Source organism: Poecilia reticulata, linkage group LG15 (genome assembly GCF_000633615.1).
Source record: "Poecilia reticulata strain Guanapo linkage group LG15, Guppy_female_1.0+MT, whole genome shotgun sequence".
In the NCBI taxonomy this organism is placed as follows: Eukaryota; Metazoa; Chordata; class Actinopteri; order Cyprinodontiformes; family Poeciliidae; genus Poecilia; species Poecilia reticulata.
Genome location: NC_024345.1, coordinates 28,797,543 through 28,822,288, shown reverse-complemented (window position 1 = coordinate 28,822,288; position 24,746 = coordinate 28,797,543). Strand labels below are relative to the sequence as shown.

General features: G+C 38.2%; 1 protein-coding gene across 2 annotated transcripts in view; it reads left to right on the top strand.

Moving 5' to 3' along the window:
- The window catches only part of stk32c (serine/threonine kinase 32C), a 99,768-nt gene extending 77,280 nt beyond the window's left edge, over positions 1 to 22,488 (top strand). For both annotated transcript variants that reach the window (XM_008430412.2, XM_008430413.2), the window contains 8 exons: positions 5,511 to 5,548; positions 7,026 to 7,115; positions 8,111 to 8,214; positions 8,485 to 8,601; positions 12,361 to 12,486; positions 13,769 to 13,897; positions 19,083 to 19,150; positions 20,593 to 22,488. In XM_008430412.2, coding sequence (XP_008428634.1) covers positions 5,511 to 5,548; positions 7,026 to 7,115; positions 8,111 to 8,214; positions 8,485 to 8,601; positions 12,361 to 12,486; positions 13,769 to 13,897; positions 19,083 to 19,150; positions 20,593 to 20,794 — 874 coding nt within the window. In that variant the 3' untranslated portion in view covers positions 20,795 to 22,488. The remainder of the gene's footprint in view (positions 1 to 5,510; positions 5,549 to 7,025; positions 7,116 to 8,110; positions 8,215 to 8,484; positions 8,602 to 12,360; positions 12,487 to 13,768; positions 13,898 to 19,082; positions 19,151 to 20,592) is intronic.
- The last annotated feature ends 2,258 nt before the right edge of the window (positions 22,489 to 24,746 follow it).

Sequence of the window (24,746 nt, the reverse complement as noted above, 5' to 3'; positions counted from 1 at the left end):
CAAAGCTGAAGTACAGTGAAAACGTATCTGCCTCTAACAGATATGTTCTGATTTTCCATCATAATGTCAAACAATTTTTAATATTTTCACCTTCCAAAAATAAAGAACAAAGTCATTTTTTGCCATATGTGACTTTGGCAACAAATAAAATCATCACCTCTTTATTTCCAAACGATGTTTTAGGCAACAAAACACTTTTTGACAGATCTTAGGAATGTGTCGACGTGCAGTTTTCAGATTCACATTTTATTTATTAAAGAAGTAAATCTATTCAGATCAACATGATAAATTAAAAGCCATCTGAGATTTTATTCATATAGTTGTGAAAAAGTGTTTCTATAATAAAGTGTTCATAGAGGAGAAACAGATTATATTGAGGCTTCTCAGAATATAAAACCATATTTAGCTACTGAATGAGTTTCTCTGGTCATGTGGGTCAGACTGTGGGGTTCCTCTTCTCTAAATGAAGAACGGCCATGTATCATCTTTAATCAGTTCAGCCTGCAGTTTGTAGTTTATTCTGCACAGAAACGCTGAGCTCAGCAATACAGCGTCTGCAGTTTGGTGAGCAAAAGAGCGGCGATCCCAGCAGACTGCTGATTTAGTGCCACAGATGGCTCCAACGTTGTCTGAATGCTGCTCCAAACCTCGTCTGGGCCACATTTTTACCTTCAAACAACTTGGGGGTGTGTGCGCATGTGTACCTGCATTATTAATGTTGTGAGGAGTTTCGGTTGTATTTCCTCTGAAGTGATCTGTATGAGATGAGTGTTTCTCCTCGATCTGTCTTACAAGCAGCGTTTGGTTCTCTTGCTAATCACAGAGGGGATGAAACGATGCTGCTCTGCAGAAAATAGTATTCTGGTGAAATGTGACGGGTTTGTTCTTTTATGAAGAAAGATAAGATGCAAATACAATACTGTACGAATTAGTATAAGTTCCAGAACAAATCTGCTGTTCTTTTTTATCAAAATAGAAAAGTATCTCTGTCTTCTCTGACCCGCCACTGCATTTGAAGACTCTAGAAAGTTACATTTGAGTTTATTTTTGGGGCATTTTTTGTGTCAAATACTACAAAAAAATTATGATTGACAATTGTTTTGTTGAAAACGCATTTATTTACAGGGCATTAAGAAACGTCTGATTCGCTCCAGACATAGAAATGGTCAATTAAAGGGAAACCATTACACAAAATTCACATTTTGTGTGTTTTTATTCTTCCATTTGGGTCTCAACTGCTTCTAGAAATAGTTCAATATCCTAAAAAAAAAAAACATCCGGCCATTTTCTGGCAATAACGTAAAGTCTATTGGTGTCTGGAAAACAAGCCGTGTGAAAAAAACTTTACTAAGTCACAACTGATAGGCGCTGCACCGTAACCTAGCAACCCCAGCTGAGTTCCGCCCATCACCTAGCAACCCACGCTGCCATCCAGAAACCAGTTGCTGCGTTCTTGTAGGTTTGATTCCATTTCCACTTATATAAAGTGTAAATACTGAGTTTTTGTGACGTGGCCAGCAGCAGATAATTTGCATAAAAGTTACAAGAAGTTAAAGTTAAAGCAACTAAAACTCTGAGTTGAAAAAATTACACTGCACAAAAAATCTCTCAAGGTGTTTTTGTCTAATTTCTAGTACAGATATCTTTTTACATTTGAAATTGGACAAAACCAAGGTACAGATAAGTTTTCAGCAACATAAATAATCTCATTTTAAGTAAGTAATTCTTGAATATTGATTAATAAGATCCACTGCTGATTTTTTTTCTCTTATAACAAGTGAAAAATGTCACGTTATTACTGAACAAACTGTGAAACTGGGATTTTTAAATCAATATTCAAGAATTACTTAGTTAAAACTATCTTATTTATCTTGCTAAAAATAATTTTTCAGCAAGATAAATAAGCTTGTTTAACATTATTGTACCTTAATTTTGTCTTATTTAAAGTTTAATAAGATATTAGAAACTAGGCAAAAATACTTAGTAAAATTTTATGAGAATTTTATGAGCGTATGAGAATTCACTGCAAAAACAGAGACTCATGCCAAGTAATTTTAGTCTAATTTATAGATAAAACATCTTAGTTTTGTCTTATTTCAAGTTTACTAACTACAAGTAACTTTTAAGTGATTTTTTTTATTTTTTATTTCTTGATAATTATAAGTATTTTTACTGATTTCACTAAGGTTATGTAATTTATAACATGGGAAACATGTCTTGTTATAAGTGAAATAACTAACCAATGGACCTAGTACTGTTAAAATTAATATTAAGAAAGTATCTAGTTAAAATAGCTACTATATCTTTCTTAGGTAGTTTTTTTATTTAAGGTGCGCTAAGATGTTTCCACTATAGATAAAAAATACTGAGTAAGATTTTATGTTTTTACAGTGTATGAGAAGTTTACTGCAAAAACACAAACTCATGCCAAATAGTTTTGGTCTAGTTTATTGTACACATATCTAAATATACTTGAAGTAAGATAAAACTAACTTTTAATTTCTCAATATTGATTTTAAAAAAGTTCTGGTTCCACTGGCAGGTTATTGAACCAGCATTTTTAATCAATATTTAGAAATTATCCAGTTAAAATAAGCTCCTACTTCCTGGTAAGTTAATTTATTATTATTATTTCAAGTGCGGGCTGCACAGTGGCGCAGTTGGTAGAGCTGTTGCCTTACAGCAAGAAGGTTCTGGGTTCGATTCCCGGCCCTGGTCTTTCTGCATGGAGTTTGCATGTTCTCCCTGTGCATGGTGGGTTTTCTCCAGGTACTCCGGTTTCCTCCCACAGTCCAAAAACATGACTGTCAGGTTAATTGGCCTCTCCAAATTGCCCCTAGCTGTGAGTGTGTGTGTGCATGGTTGTGTGTCTCTGTGTTGCCCTGCGACAGACTGGCGACCTGTCCAGGGTGACCCCGCCTCTCGCCCAGAACGTTAGCTGGAGAGGCAGCAGCAACCCTCCCGACCCCACTGAGGGACAAGGGTGTAAAGAAAATGGATGGATATTTCAAGTGCACTAAGACGTTTCTGCTAAAACCAGACCAAAAAGACTTGGTAATATTTAATTTTTTGCAGTGTTCACATGATGTGCAGGAATCAGGACTCACATCGGTTTCACTGTAAAGCGTGGAATCAATGGCAGCTCTGTGGGATTTCTCCTTGTTTCCTCCTCCTCTTCATGTTCTTCCAGCGCCGCTTTTAATGGCTTGTCGAGTCGTCAGCGTGGAACAGACGAGCTTTTCACACGTCGAGTGGGTTTCGCTCCTCAACACATCCATTGACTCCTTTTTTTCCTTCAATCTGCCTCCAGCTTTCAGTCTCACATTTCCTCGCCTGCAACCGATTCCTGGGGAGGTGGGATGTTTGTTTACCTGAAACCAGGATTTTATGTGCAGAAAGAGGTGAATTAGAAACAGTTTCAATAGCGACTGCTTCCCGTTCTTTACAAACAGATCCTCCAGATTCCAACTTTAGATATACGGAGCTAGAAATAAACCCGTTTTCTGTAACTCAGGCTCAGGAGCTGCCGCCCGCCTCTTAACACATGATTGAATGCACCCCTGCCGATGTGTATCTGCAGCTATTTTTAGGTGCTCAGACAGAGGTACATGCTGTAAAAATATACCCACCCCTGCAGCGCCCAGCAGTCCGTTATCATCTCTGCTTCCTGCTTCACATCCACGTAAATGTGGGAAATGTCCTACTCCTTCCAAGTGTCCTCTGTTTGCTTTTGCTGTCGCTGATTTCTCATTCAGGAATGTTAATATGATAAGTGAGCGACGCTTTGATGTTTACCAGCCTGTCCCTGCTGGATCGGAGCCGTAATCCCATCGCCGGGGATCCGTGGCCTGTGCGGCTCCAGCGTTTAAGTTGCCGACAGTAGGATACAGTTTGCCATTTTTTTTTTTTTTTGCACCAACTTAACGAAGACGGGTCTCTGGTCTCCTAGCAACAGTCAGCTGTCACCGTGCCCAAGGAGGTAAAATTAGTCTTATTAGGGGGAGGGAGGAACCAGAGAAGTCCTCGTGTTGCTTTTTCCTCGTGTCTCACTGATGTCAATAAATCACTACTGGATGTGAAGCTGCAGTTTGAAACTTTTATCAAAATTATGTAGTTTTTTTTACATATTTGTTAAAATTGTCAACATGTCATATGAAACGGATAATCTGAGAAAAAAAATCGATCTCTTCCACCTCCTGCCTGAACTGTTACTGCCATCTGAAGACGTACACCGCACCCGACCAAAAACAACCAATCAGAGCCAGGAGGAGGGTCTCAGCGCTGCCAATCAGGCTTGTGTATGGATTGCTATATATGCTAATAGTGGAGAAACAACTTACTGTTCCATCTGTCATCCCGCTAACTAGCTTTAGCATTCGTGGCAGGCTTTCATAGATGCAGCACGTAGCAGACAATAATTAACAGCGTTAAGTCCCGCCCCCTGGCTCTGATTGGTTGTTTCTAGGTAGCTCATGCCAGCCCCCACAAGATGCCACCCTGGGCGGTTGTCAGAAACCGCCACGTAATCAAAGGTGGGCTAAACAGGTGGATTTTAATCTCCATTTAAGGAACTCAGTGTTTCGGCTGCTTTGCAGTTTTCTGGAAGTTTGTTCCAGATTTGTGGTGCGTAGAAGCTGAATACTGCTTCTCCATGTTTGGTTCTGGTTCTGGTGCAAAGCAGACCAGAACCAGAGGAACCTGAGATGTCTGGAAGGTTGCTACGACAACAGCAGATCTTTAATGTGATGTGGTTCAGCGATTAACAAACCAAATAAAGTATTTTAGAGTCTGTTCTCTGAGCTACAGGGAGCCAGTGTAGGGATTTTAAAACTGGGATCTATTTAAAAGTCAAACTTTTAATTTAAAAACTGAATTTGTGATGAAACCCTAACGTATAAAGATCCAGCAGTATGTTGTCTCCGCTCCTCCTCCTCTCTCCTTCAAGGCTTTTGCTTCAGCGTCTTTGTCAGACGCTCTCTGGAAGCTGCCTGTGTTTCCGTGCTGCAGTGTGACGTGAACCGTGATTAAATACAACAAGCGTGTTCACTCTGAAGCGCCTGGCGAAAGTCATGTGTTTGGCGCACGCAGCCCGTCTGTAACTCGCTTGTTTTGAGGGAACCTGCAGATATCGTTCCACCTAAAGTGCCTCCGGCGGCGTTCGAAATGAAAGAATCTCCTCCCTCTTTTGCTCTTACTGACACAATATTGCACCAACACGTAATTCACACATGCATCAGCCTCCAACACACCTCCTACAGACTTTCACATCTACACATACTGTATATATCTAATCCCAGGCTTTCCCACATGTGATGACATCTTGCAGCACGGTTTCAGAATGTGTTGGCTGCAGAGCAGACCAAACACGTTTAGTTAATGTAATGAGCATGAAACCCAACCTTCACTGCTCTGGTTGGACTTTAAAGAGGCTGTAAGAGCTGCTAAGCTTCATTTAACTGTGTCTTAATGTCAAGGTGATTCAATCACGTCTGTGTTTTGTGTTTTTTCAGAGATGTGAAGCCGGACAATATCCTTTTAGATGAACAAGGTAAGAAAATGACTGATTTGTTTTTAGTTGCGTTCTGCTGTTTCCTGCTCTAACTTCAATTTGTGTAAACAATCCTTTTTTTAAAAAAATTACAATAATTCAAAGTTTGCAACACATTTAAACTAACATACTTTCTCTGCAAGAATTGATTTTTTTATTGAAAAATATTCTGACATCCACTATAAACTATTTTGTGAACCCAAAGCTGTTTCCTTTTGCATGTTTTAGACAAAAGGTGTCCAAAGTGTGGTTCGGGGGCCGTTTTGTGGGCCTCAACAGAAATCAAGGATGGTATAACTTTGTTTTTCCAGCTCAGGGATTGGATGCAGATTGATTTTAAAAATTGAATATACGAGTTTCACTGATACGAGGCGTCTAAAAACAGATCCTGAGGAATTAAAATGGAAAACCTGTTTGTCTTTTATCATCTTTTTCGCTTTAAGTTGAATTTACATTGAAAAGGAAAACATAGAGCATGTGACTTAACGAGCAGCAGAAGTTTATGTAGTTCATTAACTAAATAAACGAGGAGATTGGAAAATAGTGTTCTTGTTGCTTAAAGCACACACACAAAAAGAGCTGTAGTTTTCTTTTTTCATTGAAATATTGTGATTTTTTTTTGTCAAAACTGAAGAAAAAATTACAGAAAAAACAAGTTTTTAAGTTTATTTGAAAATAATAAAACGCTGGGATTCCTGGAAAGGCCAGAAAACTTGGACACTACTACTTTAGGTGCATACTCTACATACTTTCTCCTTTTGAAATAGTATTTAAAAGTAATCAATTGTGCATAACTGATCATCATCAATGTGATCATCTCTATAAACGGTATTAGAAAAAGTCCTAACACAAACATCTGCATACCAAAGTCTTCTATAGTCAAATAAGACCTTCATTTAACCGAAACCGGGTGTCTGTTTGCTTCAAACGTTTTCTTTTATATTTTTATATAATAATCCTGAGTAGAAACGATGTTAAACTCAGAGCTCTTACTTTACTTTGTATTCAATGTCTCTTTTATTCTGTTACGTAATCCAGTCCTTTGGTGTTTAATCCAGAGGAACACATTTCCAGCTGCAGAAAAATCCATCATTAATTTAAAAAATGTGCTTCTTCCTGATGAGTCACAACAGTGACGATACGAAAAAGTCCAAAACGATGAGTTCACACTGACCCGGTTCACCGAAGCATCACTTTTTATTTATTCTGTTTACATTCTGGAGTAACAGTAAAAAAAACAGTTTTTTTTATGTTTTCCTGTTAAAAGTTGGTGCTGAATATTTCTGATCTCCCAGCTTGTGCACATAAACAAGGAATGTGATTTCCACTTTGCTCTCAGGAAAGGCATTTTGAATATAAATATGTAGAAAGTAGTGACGGCGTCTCTAACTAATTAATCAAAATCAACACATTAAAGTCCCGGCATTAACACAAAGTAAATATATGAGCGATGTTGTCCTTTGTTTCTGTTCCTCAGGTCACGCTCACCTGACAGATTTCAACATAGCGACCATAATAAAGGACGGAGAGAGAGCCACGGCGCTGGCTGGAACCAAGCCCTACATGGGTAACACTGATCCGCCATTGTGTCCTTTAAATAGCTGCTCCTTCTCTGCAGCAACAGCTGCGCTCTGAGAAAAGAGTGGAGCAGGAAAACTGGCCTGGTGCCACTTTGACCACAGATTGAGGTTTGTTTCTAAAACTGAAGTATCCAGGATCAAAAAAGTCTTTAAGTGGAATCATTGGCATCCAACCATGTGGATTTTATCATTTCTTTTCCCGTTTGCTTATTTTCCTGGAGTTGTTTTTAACAAACGTTTCGATCGTGACACAAATGTGTTTTGCAAACTTTACAGCATCGATCGGTTTTTGCTGTGACAGTTTGCTCTGTTGAACCGGGGAAATAAATCTTAAAGAATCTCAACTGGAAACCCAAATAGACTGTAGCTGCTTACATCCAGTCGTCAAGCGAATTTAAAATGTTGCAAAAACGAAAATGTGAATTTGGCGTGGTTGCATCTTCTGGCTTGATCCAGACGAATTGAGTCAGATGTTGATGTTACGTTTGAATGTAATAAATAGGAAGTAGAGGTTAAACGAGCATGAACCACACATCTTAGAAAAAGGAAGAGGTTTGGGCTTTCGTGCCTCTGTAGGTCGGGAAGTTTGTCAGAATTTATTCGGCAAATGTGTTTCCATGTCCTCTGTTTTGGGAAAAGCCAAAAACCTCCTAAAGCTTGTATGAGAAAACATATGAGTTATTTTGAACATCAGCATTTTCTAATGCAATACTTTAAAATGAACAAAAACCACTGATGGAAAAAAACAATCCCACCATTAACATTTTGGTACTGAAGTCGATTATTAACATGTTTAAATAGTTTAAATGACAAAAAGCTGATGTATCAAACACATTGAGCTGAAATCTCCACCGATTGGCTGCAGGTTCTTTGTTGAAGGTCCAAAAGGAAGTAAAAGCTGTTTGTTCTTCATTTGTGTGTTTTAGTTGGTAAAACCAGATCTTTTTCTGCTCCAGACTTGATTTTTCTGCTTTTCCTTCAGCTCCAGAGATCTTCCAGTCGTTTGTCAGCGGAGGCACAGGCTACGCTTTTGAAGTGGACTGGTGGTCGTTGGGGGTGACGGCCTTTGAGGTGCTGCGTGGATGGGTGAGGCGCTCTGGGTTTCAGCCTGGCAGATGCTGAACAAGCATTCAGGAGGTTCTGAAGGCTTTGTTCTGTTTGTTTTATTTGTTCTTTTTTTCCGCTTTGTTTGTTTTGTTCATTCTGATCGTTCTTTTCTTTCTGTTTATTCTGTTTGTTTTATTCATTCTTTTGTTCTTTTCTTTGTTTTGCCTGTTTTGTTTGTTCTGTTTTATTCGTTTTTTTCTGTTTTGTTCATTCTGATCGTTCTTTTCTTTCTGTTGGTTCTGGACCCAGCGGCCGTACGATATCCATGCCAGCAACTCGGTGGAGTCTCTGATCCAACTCTTCAGCACGGTGAGCGTCCAGTACAGCCCAGCCTGGCCCAAAGACCTGGTGGCACTGCTGAGGAAGGTGAGTTACACTGAGCATCCATCCATCCATCCATCCATCCATCTATAATACATCCAACCAGCAGAAAGCAAAGTCAGCGGTCTGGAGGTGGTTCAGTATGTCGGGTTCATCTCAGGCTTGTCCTCCAGGTAATTTGGTGGTTTGGATCGGGCACCACAGACTCCCAGTCTGAACTCTACTGGGAACGCTGCATTCAGCAGATGGAGAATGGTGTTTGAGAACTGGGACTTGCCCAGATGAGGACTAACCTATCGCTGTAATCCCACAGCATCGTCAGAAACCTTCACCAGTTCAACTAAACATGAACTGGATAAACCGCCTCACCTGAATCCAAAGTTTGTTTCCTAAAAAACAAAACTGGCTTCATAAAATCACTCAGAAAACTACATTTTATGAGTACCTGTACACTCTGTGTACAGTCTCTTCACTCTGGCTCTAAACAAATCCAGGTAATCCATTTGTCTTCCTTGTAAACATAAAAGATTTGATTTAGGACCTCAAGCTGTTTGGTACATTTTGGCCTCCAGGAAAGAAGCTTTTGCCAAATTATAGCAGCATAGGAAGATTTTGTGTTAAAGTTATTTCTTTTGCAAAACCATAATTTGAGAAGCTGTGGTATTTGCAGTTTTATTAACATTAGATTGTTTTAAAGAGCATTTTTTAGCGTTTTAGCGATTTGAGTATAAAAAGAAAACATCTTTCCTCACACTAAGTTTAGCAGAGTTCACAGTTACATGGAAATGTCAGTGGAGATTTCATCATCTTATTTTTAGTCAGCGCTGACCTTTTGTCTTCTCGGAGAAAAACTAGCAAACACTCCCTGCAGCGCGGCGTATTATCTGTCAGTAATTAACCTTGAGTCTTTGGGTTAGCTGTTGTGGAGTTGAGCTTTCTCTGCATCGCTGACGTTACAGAAACCAACTTCCCAACCTCAAGGGGACTCTGTGTTTTTTCATTGCATCCCTAAAATTTAATGAGCGATGGATCTTCGCTCTAACTAATTACACTACTTATTAAAGAGGGAATCAATTAAAGTATGACGGAGTGCTAATCGAATTTTCATCTCATCCCAAGTTACCGAGTCTTCCTCGGAAAGACGATCGGTGCGGACTTGGAGGTGATGCACTCAGATGGAAAGTGAGTGAGGAGGGAGGAGAGGGTTTGTGTTGAGAGGGGGAACATCGCTGGAGGGAAACGGGAAGAGTCGAGACCTCCAGGGCATCCGAGGAAAAAAGCGACAGATGGGAAGAGAAACATGCATGAGAGGAAAAGTCACCTCTTTCCTCTTCTGCATACATCTATGTGTTAATAATCAGCACACCAAGGAATACAGCCAGCCAGCTGAGCATTAACGCTTGGAAACAGGGGGCCTTAAAATGTCTTAAATTGTTTTAACTAAAACTGAGGCCTTGAAATGTCTTAAATTCATTTTTAAAAATGTAATTTGCCCTTAAATGTTGTGACAGGATTATTTAATCTCCTATATTCTGTGTAGCTTTTTGCTGTTTCTTTCTTTTGCAAGGTTTTTCTGTCTAGAGAAAGTTTGAGTTTATTTTGTAAAATGTGCTTTATTTAGAACAAATAACTTTGCATACAAAGATCTTCAACAAAGTAAAATTAGATCATAGTAAAGAAGAAATAATGAACAGTGGAATAGTGTTATATATATATATATATATATATATATATATATAAAATAAATTTTTGTCTCCCTACAGGTCTTAAATTTACAACAAAGTATTGGGGCCATAAAATAATATAAAATTATCATGGTAAAGTCTTAGCATTATGAGAATAAAGTTGAAATAATACGTGAATGAAGTCATAATATTACAAGAATGCAGTTGTAATTTTATGACTATTCTCAAAATATTCTAGTATTTTTTATACTTTATTCTCTGAATTCGACTTTATCCACGTGATATCATGACTTTATTTATAATCTTATTGTTATTTTATTTTCCAAGCATGACCCTAATGTTTTGTTGTATAAATTTAATTCACAAGGGTTTTAAACAAATTTAAATGTGAGTTGAAAACCTGCAGAAACCCTGGAAAAGACGTACAATAACACCTGTAAATTGTTCACTTAGTGTCAAAAAGATGCGGAATCCTGCAGACGTTTATTCGTCTCTCTGCTGGTTTCAGTAAAAGTCTTCCAGTAAACAGAGGAAATAAATTCCAGAGGATGTTTTACAGTGCGCTGTCTGTCCGTCTGGATGACGAAGCGCTCTGGACGCAGAGACGGTCTCTTCCGCTCGGCTGCTGATCGATTAGCGTGTCTGGATTCCACCTAACCTGCCCTGCAGGAGAAAAAGTGAATCATCCTGCAACCGAAGGAGGAAAATAAAGCACAGGAAGAGAGTTAGCATGACAACCAAAGCCACTTCCCATTATCACTTCCTGCGTTTAGCCCCAGGTGAAGGATGAAACACGACGCTCGCTATTAAAATACAAACAGCATATTTATTGGTTTTCAGGCTCTCTGGGGGAAAAAAGCAGCTCTGTTTGCATATGGAAAAGCTGCAGCAGTTTTCCTGCATCAAATGTTTTCCAACGGGAATTTTTGAAGGTTTGCTCTGGAAATGACGTCGCATTCAACTGAAGAGATAATCAGTCAGTTTCCTGTGGCGAGCTGACGCAGAAACCATAACTAATTCTACCAGTTTCCTGTTTTACCTCCAGTTTTAACATTTAATTCAAAATTAATTTTTTCTCTTCAGCCGTACTGAGAGTCACAGTTTTCATCTGCTGAACCCGAGTCCGTGGCTCTCTTCACATGTTAAACTGTTTCATTTTGTGGTTTTTTTTTTTTTGTTCTTTGTCTCACAAAATATTGAAGGTAGAACTGAAAAGGTGTGTTTGCAAATCACAAATTAATCAGTTTAAAAGGAAATTATTCCAAACAATAAGTAAAAATGTGCAAATTCTTGTTGTCAATTAGGAAATAGAAATAATTTAATTAAAAATAGTTGGTTTAATGTAGGACTTAAACGATTAATCGTGATTAATCAATTGTTGAAACAATCATTAACTAATTTAGTAATCGATTAATCATTAACTGGAGCACAAAGACTCACAAAAAGGTCATTTTGCTGAAAGAACAACGCAGTCAGAGCCAAAACTGTACAAAAATATATAAATATTTCATTAAGATTAAAAAAACTCATTGTTTTAAATTTGTTCTGCCCAGAAATCAACAAGTGGCAGCTTTGGCCTCACCTTGTTCAAACTGTGTAAAATTCTCCTATTAAGAACCTTTTGCTTTTCCAATTATTAATCAGTTAATTGAAAAAATAACCAACAGATCAATCCTACACTGTAACGATGTTATTTTCATTCAGCTGCTTTTAAATTGCCTGAATATGAATGACTGAAGCAAGAAAAGCAAAAAAAATAAGGAACTTTGAGCAAAGGTTTCTGCTCATATTTAATATTTAGCTCATAAATACCAAAGTTACGTGTTTTTATGAAGGTAATCAGGGAAGCGATAAGGAACTAGAAACAAAATGTTGAAACATTTTGACAGCTCAGCCACTTCACGTCTTTTCTTTCTTTCTCCATTTTACTTCACACCTGCAAAGTATTTCAGCGCTCAGAATGAAGTGACTGGTGAGAGATGGAGAGAAGTTGTGAAGGTGATATTTGAACTGGCAAGGCGTGTGTGTGTGTGTGTGTGTGTGTGTGTGTGTGTGTGTGTGTGTGTGTGTGTGTGTGTGTGTGTGTGTGTGTGTGTGTGTGTGTGTGTGTTCCTTCCAGCTGCTGACTGTGAACCCAGAGCATCGGTTTTCCAGTCTGTCTGACATGCAGACGTCTCCGTACCTCGCCGCCGTCAACTGGGACGCCGTGTATGAGAAGAAGATGGAACCTGGATTCGTTCCTAATGTATGAAATGTTTTAAAACAATCAATATTTTATCTCAAATTCATGTGTCTAAAATTGACCCGTTATGCTTCCATGAATAGTTTCGTTACAAAATTATTCTTAGAAAATGAGGTTTTAGTCTGGTCCTTTCTGCCTATACTGTCAGAATGAGCCGTTTTAGGGCCTCTTGAAAAGCAAAAGTAGAGCCTCCTGCAAAACCAACAAGAAACCAGGAAATACTTGTCTTTTCCAGCAGCTATTGTTCAGTGATAAAATAGCTGACCAAACGTGCTGGAGTTTTGTTTGGGTTGCTAGGAGACGACGGAGTTCCACTGGGGTTACTAGGCAACAGGCTCGGCTTGCTAGGTGGAAGGCAGTGCCTGCCGATTTGTCGCATTACATTTGAAGGCTTTCAGAATAGGTTTTCTTTCCCAGACACTGAAAAACATTAATTTATTACTTTTAAAAAAAACAACATCTAGCTGTGTTTTTTCTTTTTTTTTTAAACAAGTGGGCCATTTTAAAAGCAGCAGAGAAAAAATACTCTTTAAGTTTACTTAAATTATGACAACACAAACTTACAGAAACTCCTCAGCTCTGGCAGATTATTTCACTTATGGGAAAAATGTCTGCGTAAAAGTGAAATAATCTGCCAGGGGAAACTTTCCCTTTTTCATCAATATTAAGGAATTATTTACTTAAAACAATTTTCTTTATCTTGCTGAAAAGTTACCTGCAGGTTGGCTTTGTTTTAGCCAATCTTAGTGCACTAAGAAACTGGACCAAAATTACTTGGTATTTTTGCAGCGTATTAGCAAAAGTGTAAAAATGTTGATGATGTGTCGTTTGTGCAAGGAGCTGGACCAAAAATTATTTTTCTGCAGTCTGTCAGTTAGCTTGAAATACGTTAATCACATCTTAAATTTTGTCATGTCGGGACTATTTAATTGCTTATATGTTGTTTTTCTCACAGGACATTTTTTGATCAGGCTAAAGTTTGAGTCACATTCAAACGTCTTCGTTAGCTAGCTGCTATTAAGGCTTTGCTAGCTAGCTTTTTTGCGTAGCCTTCGCCCACTTCTGTTGCTAACCCGTACAATGCTACATGCATTCTGTGGTTAAAAAACTTGTCAACATGATATAAAATAAGTAATTTCTGTTCCTTGTCGTTTGTAATAGTCTTAAAAAGTCTTAAATCTGAGTGTGTAAGTTCTCCTTTAAAGTGAGCCGTTCTTGTAAACTCCATTTCTGCAGTTCCTCCTGGCGTCTCTCTAATTATGTGGTGTTCGTCTGCCTCCCACAGAAAGGTCGGCTCCACTGCGACCCCACCTTTGAGCTGGAGGAGATGATCCTGGAGTCGCGACCCCTCCACAAGAAGAAGAAGAGGCTGGCTAAGAACCGCTCTCGAGACAACAGCAAGGATTCACAGTCTGTGAGTCAGTCAGTCAGTCCTGCACACACCAAGCCGTGAAAAACCATGAAACATCAAAGACAATTCTTTACAAAGTTTAACTCAAACATTTCTGCGAAGATTTTAAAATTATGAAAGTTGTGAGTGAATGTGTGCATCGTAGTTTGTTTCCAGTCCAAATATTTTCATTTATATATTGCCAAAGCTTGGTAACTGAGAAAAATAGATCTGGTTCACATCAAAAACTAATTTCGCTGAAATGGAGTTAAATTTTGTACAATCTAGTCTAATCTGAATAAGGTCCAGTAATATACTTTTATTTTTTCTTTTTATCCAATACAATCAGATCTTTTTACAATATTAATGTTTTTCATCCATCCAGAGTCTATTTCTGGTTTCTGGTGTCTCCATTTATTCCTGTTTTAATTTAAAACATGTTTCAAAATAAGACAGAAAGCAACAAAGCAACAGTTTTACTGTTAGCAACACATTTCCTAGAATAGAGACTAGAACTAAATATTTAATTAGAGATGCACCGATCTGATATTAACATCAGTATCGGTCAGGATATTGATATCGGTGAAAATATGTCCGATTCATGAGGGCAGATCTATTTGGTTTAATTCTATACTTTGAAGGTTTGTTTCAGCTTAAATTTGAAATGTTTTCAACTTATTGTTTTTGTCAGTTTCAGTTTCTTTATTTGTTATTTTATTCTCCTAATTGCACTGACTGAACAAATCAAAGTTGTTTGTGAAATTATTGTTTTATTTAATTGTGCTGGACTGAAGCAGAGTTATAAAATAAATTAGTAATTCACTACATTTGTGTTTAAACTAAGTAAATTCAGAACTGTTTTTCTGTATCGTATTGTACGATACCTCACTTCTGATACGATACGGTATCAGAAGTGAAAAATGTTGATCGGTGCATCTATAAACAAATTGAGAACCAAATTAGTGGAACAAAAAGCAAAAAGTCTCCTTAAAGATAAAGGAAAACATTTAAATTACATTTAGGTTAAAATCGAATCACATTGACGGCTTTAAAGGATTATGACTCGGTGAGATTGTTCGGCCTAATTTACATGTGTCAAACTCGAGGCCCTGGGGCCAAATCCGGCCCGTCACAGTTTTTTATGAGGCCCTCCAGACTTTAGAGGAGAACAGTTTACTTAAATATTATTTTATCAGTCAAATCAAGACATTTGTATCTACTTCCTGCCAGATCGCATCAGTTAATCTGTCCAGTTTCTTGCAAATTTTGGTGGAAATTCAGGCAAAATCAACAAATTCCTGCACTTTTTTGCGCTAATGCATAATTCTGAGTTTATTGCAGATTTTTTGGGTTTAAGAGAGGCTAGCTTCTTAACTTGTACTAAACAGCAATAACTGATGTCAAATTATAATCCATGATCCAAATGATGAGGAATAACTTACCGTCATCACAAATGTTTGTAAATTAGTACCACAAACGTTTGATTTTTTTATTGGAAATAATCATAAAACCCTGGAGGGACTGATCAATGTGAAAAGATGATCAATACAATTAAATTTTAAGAATTTAATAATGTTTTAAAAGTTTGTTCAGGGGTTTTATCAGCACATGTGAGAGCGTCCAGGATCTTGATTTGGCCCAAAATGAAAATGTGTTTGACGGAGCTGGTCTGATCCTTCATCAGTGGATGTTTGAGATTGTTATGTGCTTCTGGCACATTATGATTTTTGTCTATTTCTTTTCCTCGTTTTCTTATAGACGCTAGTTGAATGACCTTTTGTTAATCTATTTTGGAGTTTGGATAATTCCTTTTTGGTCATTTAATTACGTTAATTTGTGGCGCTGTTGGCTTTCGGCATGTTGAGGAGTTCCGCCATCTTCCCGCCTGAGCTCCACCTTTCCGCTCGCTCCACCCGCGCGGTGCGGCGCGCTCGTCCAGTCGCTGTGGGCCGCAGCTGACCTTCCAGCCTGCCAGGCGGTATTTCTGTTAGCCTTTGTTTGCTTTTCTTGTGATTTTGGCCTGGTGGGACCGGTTCTTCTGTTTTCGATCTTTCTTTTGCATTAGATTCTTTTTTGCTTTAGTCCGGTACCAGTAGGGGTTCGACGGCCCTGTGCCGGGTCGGCCCCCTGCTGTACCGTTTTGTTCTGTTTGATCGGCTCACCAGGTCCAACTTTCTGTTAATACTTTTGGGTTTTTTTTTTACTTTTTGGGACACGGGCTCTGAGGGCCTTTAACGCTATTTTCTTTACAGAAAATCAGAAGAATCTGAACTAAGAAAATCAACGTGAAGAGAATAAGAATAAAATATTTTGTTAAACCCTCATCTGTTTGTCTCGTGTCCTCAGATATGTTGTGCCCTTGGTGGACGTAACAGAGATGATCCTCTGCAACGGTTCTTACCTCAGGAATAACTGCAGCAGGTTCTGTTACGTAGGAGGATTTGGGAGCTGTGAGGACGAAGACGGGATCCAAGATGTTACTGCATCTGTTGTCATTTCTTTTCATCTTACAGCAAATCCCACATCTTTAGCCTCATGCTGTCTTTTTACATCAAGAAACAGTTTTTGTTGTTAAAACTGATCAGATTTTGCATACTTTGTTTGCGTAATTTCCAATTTTTGTATGCAGCGGATCAATAAGTGCTGCAGGAGTCGTGCTGAAATGAATAGTATTCTCCGAGAGTCTGTGCTTGTCTGGGATAATAATAATGCAGCTCAGGTCTCCTGTAAGGCACTTCCTGTCAAAACTGCATATTTTTAGTCTGGCGGTGAGCCAAGCTCCATTTTTTTCCCCTCAGCTGATATGAATTGCTTCTATTCTCCGCTCTGCAAACAAAATGAATAAAAGAGCGCTCCAGTAGAGAGCATGAAGAGATACTTATTGTTGAAGTGCGTAACCTGCTGACACTGTGCAGCTTCCTGCATGACTGACCCGCTTTTATTCTGGATCATATGTTCAATTTCAACAGCATTCGGGATTCAGCGCCGCTGCAGTTCGTTTTCACATCAGATGTCGTCTGGAGACATTTTACGGAACAGATAGATCCGTTTCAGTTTCGATTCACAACAAATCAATATAGTTATTTCCAGCAAAGAGGCGCACTGTAAAAAACAATGTTTAACAGTAATAAACAGTAAAATTGTGACAGGAAAAATTTGTGAACTAAAAAACTATTTTAAAATGTTGATTTGATAAATTAAAACAACAATTTGTACATTTCACATTTGTACACTAGTTTTATGGGGATTTTTATGCTGATTTTAGAAAAAAATAACATTTTTTTCAAGAAAATAAAATATTTTGAGGCAGATAATCTGTGAAAAAATGTAGCTCCTCCACACCCACACTGTAAAAAAAAAAAAAAGACTTGTTTTACAGAGAGTACAGTAATTTACTTCAAAATATTGGCATAAATACAGTAAAATACAAATTTATACTGTAAAATTCTGAGTGTATTTTTTTTACCGTATTTATTTGGTAAATTTCTGGCAAACACAGCTGCTGGTATTTTACCATAAATTAGTGACTTTTTTTTTACAGTGCAAGTGCTAACTAAAAATAACCAATCAGAGCCAAGAGGAGGGCCTTAACGCTGTCAATCACTCCCCATGTGGCACTGCTCATTCCCTTTCACCCAACTTGCTCTTGGCTTTGTTGCAGTTAGCGTAGCCTGTTATGAATGCAAAAGCTAGTTAGCATAGCCACCGCTAACTGGAGATAAATGGTTTTCCTGTAGCATTAAGCTGTTTCTCCTCCATTAGCACATTTAGCAGCGAGTGCAAGAGCTTGTTTGGCAGCGCTAAGACCCTCCTCCTGGCTCTGATTGGATGTTTTTGGTACATTTTTTCAGGCGGCTTTAGTGGCTCATGGAGGAGATTAATAATTTCACAGATTATCTGTTTGTGTCACAACATGGAGACAGTTTTATATGTAAACATTTTTATAAAAGTTATACATTGTTTATATACATTATTTTCTGGCTTATTTACTGCTCTAGATATGTTGTTCTTTCAGCAAATGGCCCTTTTTAGAGTCTGTAAACTCCCGTTGACTTTTAATTGATCACTAAATTAGTTGCCGATTATTTCAGTAATCGATTAATTTGATTAATTTGATTAATCGTTTTAGCCCAGACAAGTGCAGTGGCAGCTCAGTGATGAATTAGTACAAAGCTTATAATGAGCGTCTCTATAAGATACAATGTTTTGTCAGTATTCCACATTTCAGCTTGTAGCAAAACAGAAAAATAAAGCAGATTTGACTCAACACTGTTTTTTTAACTAGCAAGTCAGAATAAATACATTTTCATTCTGGTTAGTTATTCTCCATAATGAGCCTTATTATAACTTTTAATTTAGCATCCACAGGTGTTAACTTTTGTGTGCGCCTTTCTCATTTTCAGTTTAATTTCCCCCATTAACCGTCAGTCAGGACTGTTTGAATCCGAAGCCGTTGTTGGACCGTTTTCTAAAAGATTAATCAGTTAATTGAAAACATTTTCAGCTTATTATGCAACAATGGGAATAGCCGGCGCTGATGGCATTTACTCCTCTAACATTTAGCGATCATTATAAGATTATTGCTGTAAGATGTTCTCCTAATTAAAAGGATTACGCTGGAATATTAAGTTCCAGATGGATAACAGTGACGAATCTCCGCTGGAGACTGAATTCAGGAGGATCTGTGGGTTTATTCGCTGCAAAGTTTTCATCCTGAGACCGGCTGTGATGTTTTTCAACCACAGACCAGAGGTTTCCGCTCCGTATCAAAGAACCAGCCTGTTCGCATCAAGCAGCCCTCATGACTGTGTTGTTACCATCAGTGTGTGTGTGTGTGTGTGTGTGTGTGTGTGTGTGTGTGTGTGTGTGTGTGTGTGTGTGTGTGTGCGTGCGTGCGTGTGTGTGTGTGTGTGCTCATGCTGCATTATTACTAAGATTATTAAATTATGAAGCCTTTCCGTGCCGTTGTCATGGCCCCGGGTGCTTTTGAAAATATGAGCTTCTATTTTTGTCCCAAGCCAAACATCCAATCTGAGGACGGCTCGCAAACAATTCACGAGTCGTCCTAAAAGCAACCGCGAAGGTTGGAAATGACGAAACGCCGCGTCATTAGAAGGGGAGCCGACCCATCCAGGCTTTTCTGAAACGACGGAAAAGGTTAGCGAGCTCTGATTCGTGAAGTTGAAGACTGTGTGTGTGTCGCCTGCAGGAGAACGACTACCTACAGGAGTGCCTTGAAGTGGTGCAGCAAGAGTTCATGATCTTCAACCGCGAGAGGTAAGAGGAAGAAAACACGGCGGAAAGTGGAACACAGGGGTCACAAAAGGCCCTTTTTTTACCGTCTACAGTGGAAAAATAGAAGAAAAAAACAGCAAATGTTTTAAACAAATGCAATGTTTAAATTTTTCCCTTCAATATTTGCGTTGAATTTCCACAAAAAAATGGGAGTAAAAGTACCAGTAATATCCTTTCATGTTTGTTTTTCCTTGCTGGACAATGTGGCTGGAAAACATATTGTGATATAAACATTTCATATCAGTCGATATTATTGATTTGTGGGTTTGTTTGTTGTTGTTTTTTTGCTTTAAATATCTGACATACTGTCAAACAGGGCCTTGATCTCTCCTACTTTATTTACAGGTTTTACTTCACGCTGTTATTTTGAAAAGTTTTGACTTTTAAAACTCAGAAATGTCCAATGTTGTTTTTTTTTTTGTTTTTTTTTTTAATTCTCAAATTTTTAAACTCAGAAATTTCCTTCTTTTTCTAGAAAATTTCAGATTTTTAGTCGGCAGCATTTGTTGTTTATAGTAAATTTCCCCCAAAAAACATTTTTCCCACAAATTTTCAACTTTTGAAACTCAGAAATTTTCAAGGTTTTTTTCCTAAAATTTCTGAAATTCATCTAAAATTTCCTAATTTTTTTCTAGCATATTTTCAGATTCACATTTTCTTGTTTTTCTAGAAATTTTCTAAGATTTTTTTTTGCCAACAGCCATTGTTAGAAAAAAGGAAGAGTCAATTTTCACCTAAAAACTTTTCTAGGAAAAATAAGGTAATTGTAACAATTTTAGGAAAATGTTCAAGTTTTTTTTCCTAAATCTTCTGAAATTAATTTACAGTTTTTTCTAGAAAATGTTCAGCTTTTCAAAGTCAGAAACTTCCTTGTTTTTTCTGAGGTGAATCTAGACATTTACTCTTCCTTTTTTCTATCTACTAAAGCCCTAAAACGCCACATTAGAATCTCATGTGAATCTTTTTTTTTGACACACTCCTATCTGGTAGCCAGCATTGATTTAAAACTGCTACAAAGCTTTCCTGCAGAATATGCAGAGTTAATTATGAGTAAAAGTGGCATAAATTATAGTAAGGTATTCCTCTTTGCAAGGTGCAGGGAAGGATATTGGTTCTGTGCTGCACTCAATTATTGCCTCATTTATTATTGACCAAGTCCTGCCACCGCAGTCCTGCTGAACTCCCTCTCTGTGCAAGTGTCTTATTATATCCTATTGCTCTAATTAATGACAATCTACTGGTATTTATAATGAATCTAGAATTATGCGCAGCAGTGAAGAGCCCTACACGGTCTAATTCAGTCAAGTCCTGTAATTACACTCCACTCTCATTACTGTGGTTTCTGTTTTTTTGCCGCCACATGCAGCAGAGTGATTAGCACAGGCAGAAACTCTGATCCCAGTTATTTACTTTCTACCTGTGAGGTTGAAAAGGCGCCAGGAGGAGGGCCAGTCGGAGGCCGGGGGCGACGACGCCAGCGCCGACAGGGACGACGAGGCGGAAACTGGGGTCGCCGACGACAACGCGCAGGATCCGGACCCAGAGCCGGAGCCCGACCCGGAGCCGGAGTCCTCCTCCAAACTGAGCATGTGCGGCTCCGTGTGCTCGTCCCCCGGCAGCTGCTAGCCCCACACAGCGACGGATCTGTCTGTGCCGTGCCAATAGATCCCCCCCTTCACCTCTCTCCTCTGTCGCCGAGGAAACGCACACAGAGGAGGAGGCCGGGGGGGGGCGAAATGACCCAAAATGGCTGCCCCAATGTTCCGTCTCTTTTACTTTCCGTAGCATCTTTCTGGTAAGGCATGAATGAAGCAGATCCCCAGAGACTCTCTGTGCTCATAGAGTAAGCTCTAACTTCTATGCAATGTAACATTATAGCATGATAAATAAGGTTTCCACTCACTGGGAAGTGTTGATCGTAACCACGGTGACATCCTGAGCGACAGCGCCCCACAGCTTAAAGCTGCAGTATGTAATATTGTGTTTTTTATAAATTTGTTTAAACTGTCGCCATGTTGTGATGGCGTAACATGAGACAGATAATCTGTGAAAAAATCAATCTCCTCCACCTCTTCCTTGAGCTACTTATGCTGTCTGAAAAAATGCACGAAAACAACCAATCAGAGTAGGAGGCGGATCTTAACGCTGTGAATCAAGCTCATGTACCCGCTTCTAAATGTAAAAATGGTGGAGAAGCAACTTACCGTTACAGGAAAGCCATTTATCAACTTCATCAGTAGCTAAAATTCTAATAAATAGGTTTACAAAGAATAAAACAAAATATATTATATCTACAATTTCAGTGCGTTTACATTAGCTTTACAAACGCATGATGTAGCTCCAGTTAGTTTAATGTTTCCTCATTAACTCGTCACTGTTTTTATTTAGTTAATGAAAAACATTTTCTCAATTTCAGTTTTTGTTATTTTGTTGCCATTATAACCTCGTTAGCACTGGGAGAAAGCAGATTTTTTCACAGATTCGCTCTTTCATATTATACTGTCGCAACATGTTGACGGTTTCGACAAATAAAAATAAATATCTCTTGTAAAAGTTTCATACAGAAGCTTAAGTTGGGTTGCTTGGTTTGGTTGAGGCTCCTCTGGTTCTCCTCAAAGTGCCAAATCCGATCGGGACGACTCAGAAGCCACTCGGTTTGCTGTCGTCTGTGTTTCCGCTTTGCTCTTCCCTCCCAGCCTCTCGTACGATCATGGTGTGGAGAGAGAACGCCTCCTTTCAGCTCCACGACTAGTTATTTTACTATTCAACGACCCGACGTTGAGGCGAGTGTTTTCTGTCTCGCTTGTCTAAGAATAAATAACCTCAGATTGAAAGAAATTGACTTAAAATCCTTCACAGGGTGATGGGCACGACTCCAAGATTATTGCTGATACTTTTCCATCTTGGCATTGTGTTAAAAAGCATCTAAATGCTCCAGAGAAGCAAAATGGCTGCAAATATACAGAAGCAGTTAGGGCATATTTAGTTTTCCACATACAGCTCTTACTTTTTGACCTCTGACCCTTTTTTAAGACTTGAGATTAGATTAAAATATAACCGTGGAGCCTGGTAAAGACAAGATAATACATATTATGTCCTGATCCCTAAAAAAGTAGGTGTTCTCTCTTTTTTTTACAATTATTATGTGTTTAATGCAAAAACACAAAATCTTACCAATTATTTTTTTGTCTAGTTTCTTGTAAAAATATCTTAGTTTTGTGTTATTCCAAGTAAATTAACTTGTAGTAAGATATAGGAGCTTGTTTTAAGCAAATTATTAATATTCACATTGATGAAAAAGAACTAATTCAACTGGCAGATTACTGTGTTTCCATTGACCACATTAATTTGACACTTTGAAAAATACATTTGCTAAATGAAACAAACCCTTTTCGGAAAAAAAAAAAGTTTAAAGACAAAGTCTTGGCGCTAAGATGAGGTGGTTTTCAGCCATATCAAAATTGGTTTTTATTTTTGCGAAACTGGAATGGAAACACTTTTTTTCTGGTGTAAACCATGAAGAAGACAAACAGGAAGTGGCAGCAAGTTTTTTTAGTAACTCATCGCATAAACAAAATAATTTACATGTCATCTTAATTGTGTTTCTTATTTGACAGAAACATTAAATTGTGAAATTGTAGGTTTTTGAGAGATTAGTGGAATATTGACAAAGTTTTGCAGACATTCATAATGTAAATGCAGTATAACAAGAAACTTATAGCCTGTGTTACAAGTGAAATAATCTGGCAGTGGAACTAGAACTGGGTTGCTAGGTGACGGGCTGGGGTTGGCTGGCGTTGCTAGGTGACGGGCTGGGGTTGGCTGGCGTTGCTAGGTGACGGGCTGGGGTTGGCTGGCGTTGCTAGGTAACGGCGCCAGTAGAACTTGCACTTTTTCATCAACATTAAGGAATAATTTCCTCAAAATAAGCTCTTAAATTTTGCTGAAAAGTTGCATGTCAGATAGTTTTGTTTTATTCGAAGTGCACTTAGATATTTAAACTAGAAACTAGACTAAAAATATCATAATATTTGGTGTTTTTGCAGTGCTAGGTTGCCTGAATTCGGGGCTAAAGTGTTGGATTTCCGGTTGCAGCAGCTTCCTGAGTCAGTTTCCAGTAAGTGTTGGCTGGTTTCATGTTCTTAAACCTGTTTAAAGTTGTGCCTGTCTATGATAATCAGTATCTGTTAACCTTGTTGCACCCACAGATGCATTATAAGATATTAGTCTGGTTTTTCCTCTCTAAGTGTGAACCAAGTTCGTTTGAAGCCTTTTTTTTTTAAGATATTAAGGTAACTTAATTCATGGGAAATCAGTACTAATGACTGGAAAAAGGCCAGAATAAGCTCTAAGGGTAGATTCCAGCATTGTCAGCCTTTAAGAATCTATTTCAAAGCTGCTTTACTAGACATCATCCTATTAAGTGCTCAGTTAGGACAAAGATCATCTCCCCGTAGGGCTTAGTTTGGGGCCTAAACGTGTAGCTGTTGGTTCTTCAGACTGTATAGATGAGCTCTCACAGCGAAGCTCGCTCATTTAAGGTGGTCGTGTAGCAAAGGACTACCTTAAATTACCCCCCTGGGCCTCATAATGAATAAAAAGCAGTGTAAATAGCATGTAGTGTAGGTAATTAAACTCTCCACAGTTTTATGTGGGACTGCTAACTCTACGTGTAGACTGAGGGAAGAGCGCAGTGAAGCCCCGCCCCCTCCTAGCGCTTCACTCCGCTCTTCTCTCCAAGTGTGCAGGCACAACTTGTAGGCAAAATATGCCAAAGCTTTTTCTACCATTTGCATAACCATTTCTAAGGAACTTTAAATGTCTGAATGTATGTTGTATTTTCTTTTTTGTAGAACCCGAGGTTTGCTCTGTTTAATAGTCTGTTTAATAGACTGTCATTGTTTATAGGACAGTAATGTGGTTATTTCAGGTGGAGTGGTGTCTTGAATTTCTGGTGAAACAACTTGCAATTTTTGGTGTCTTAGGAATAGAAAAGAAGATTGACGCCATTTTTATGTCTGTGTGGAAAACTCTTACACTGCAAAACCTAAATCTTACCAAATATTTTTGGTTTACTTTCTAGTGGAAGCATCTTAGCACACTTGAAATTAGATAAAATGAACTTACAAGTAACTTTTCAGCAACTCTAAATTATTGTTTAGAGTCAATAATTTCTTGAAATTGTTGAAAAATACTAGTTGTTCCATTGGCAGATTATTTTACTTATAACACAGGAGAAATGTCTTGTTATAAGTGAAATAATTTCCCAATAGAACTGGTACTTTTTCATCAAATTTAAGAAATTATTGGCTTAAAACAAGTTCTCATGTCTTGCTGAAAAGTTACTTGTAAGGTGGTTTTTTCCCATATTAAAATTTGTTTATTTCACAAAACTGCAATGGAAACACTTTTTTCACATCACAACCGGATGTTACTACTGGCAAAAACCACTAACAAGACGATGGCGCAGCAGCATGTTTTTTAATGACTTATCACATGAACAAACTTATTCACATGTAATTTTAATTGTGTTTCTTATTTAATGGAAACGCAGCAATTGCAAATTTGCGTCTTTTTG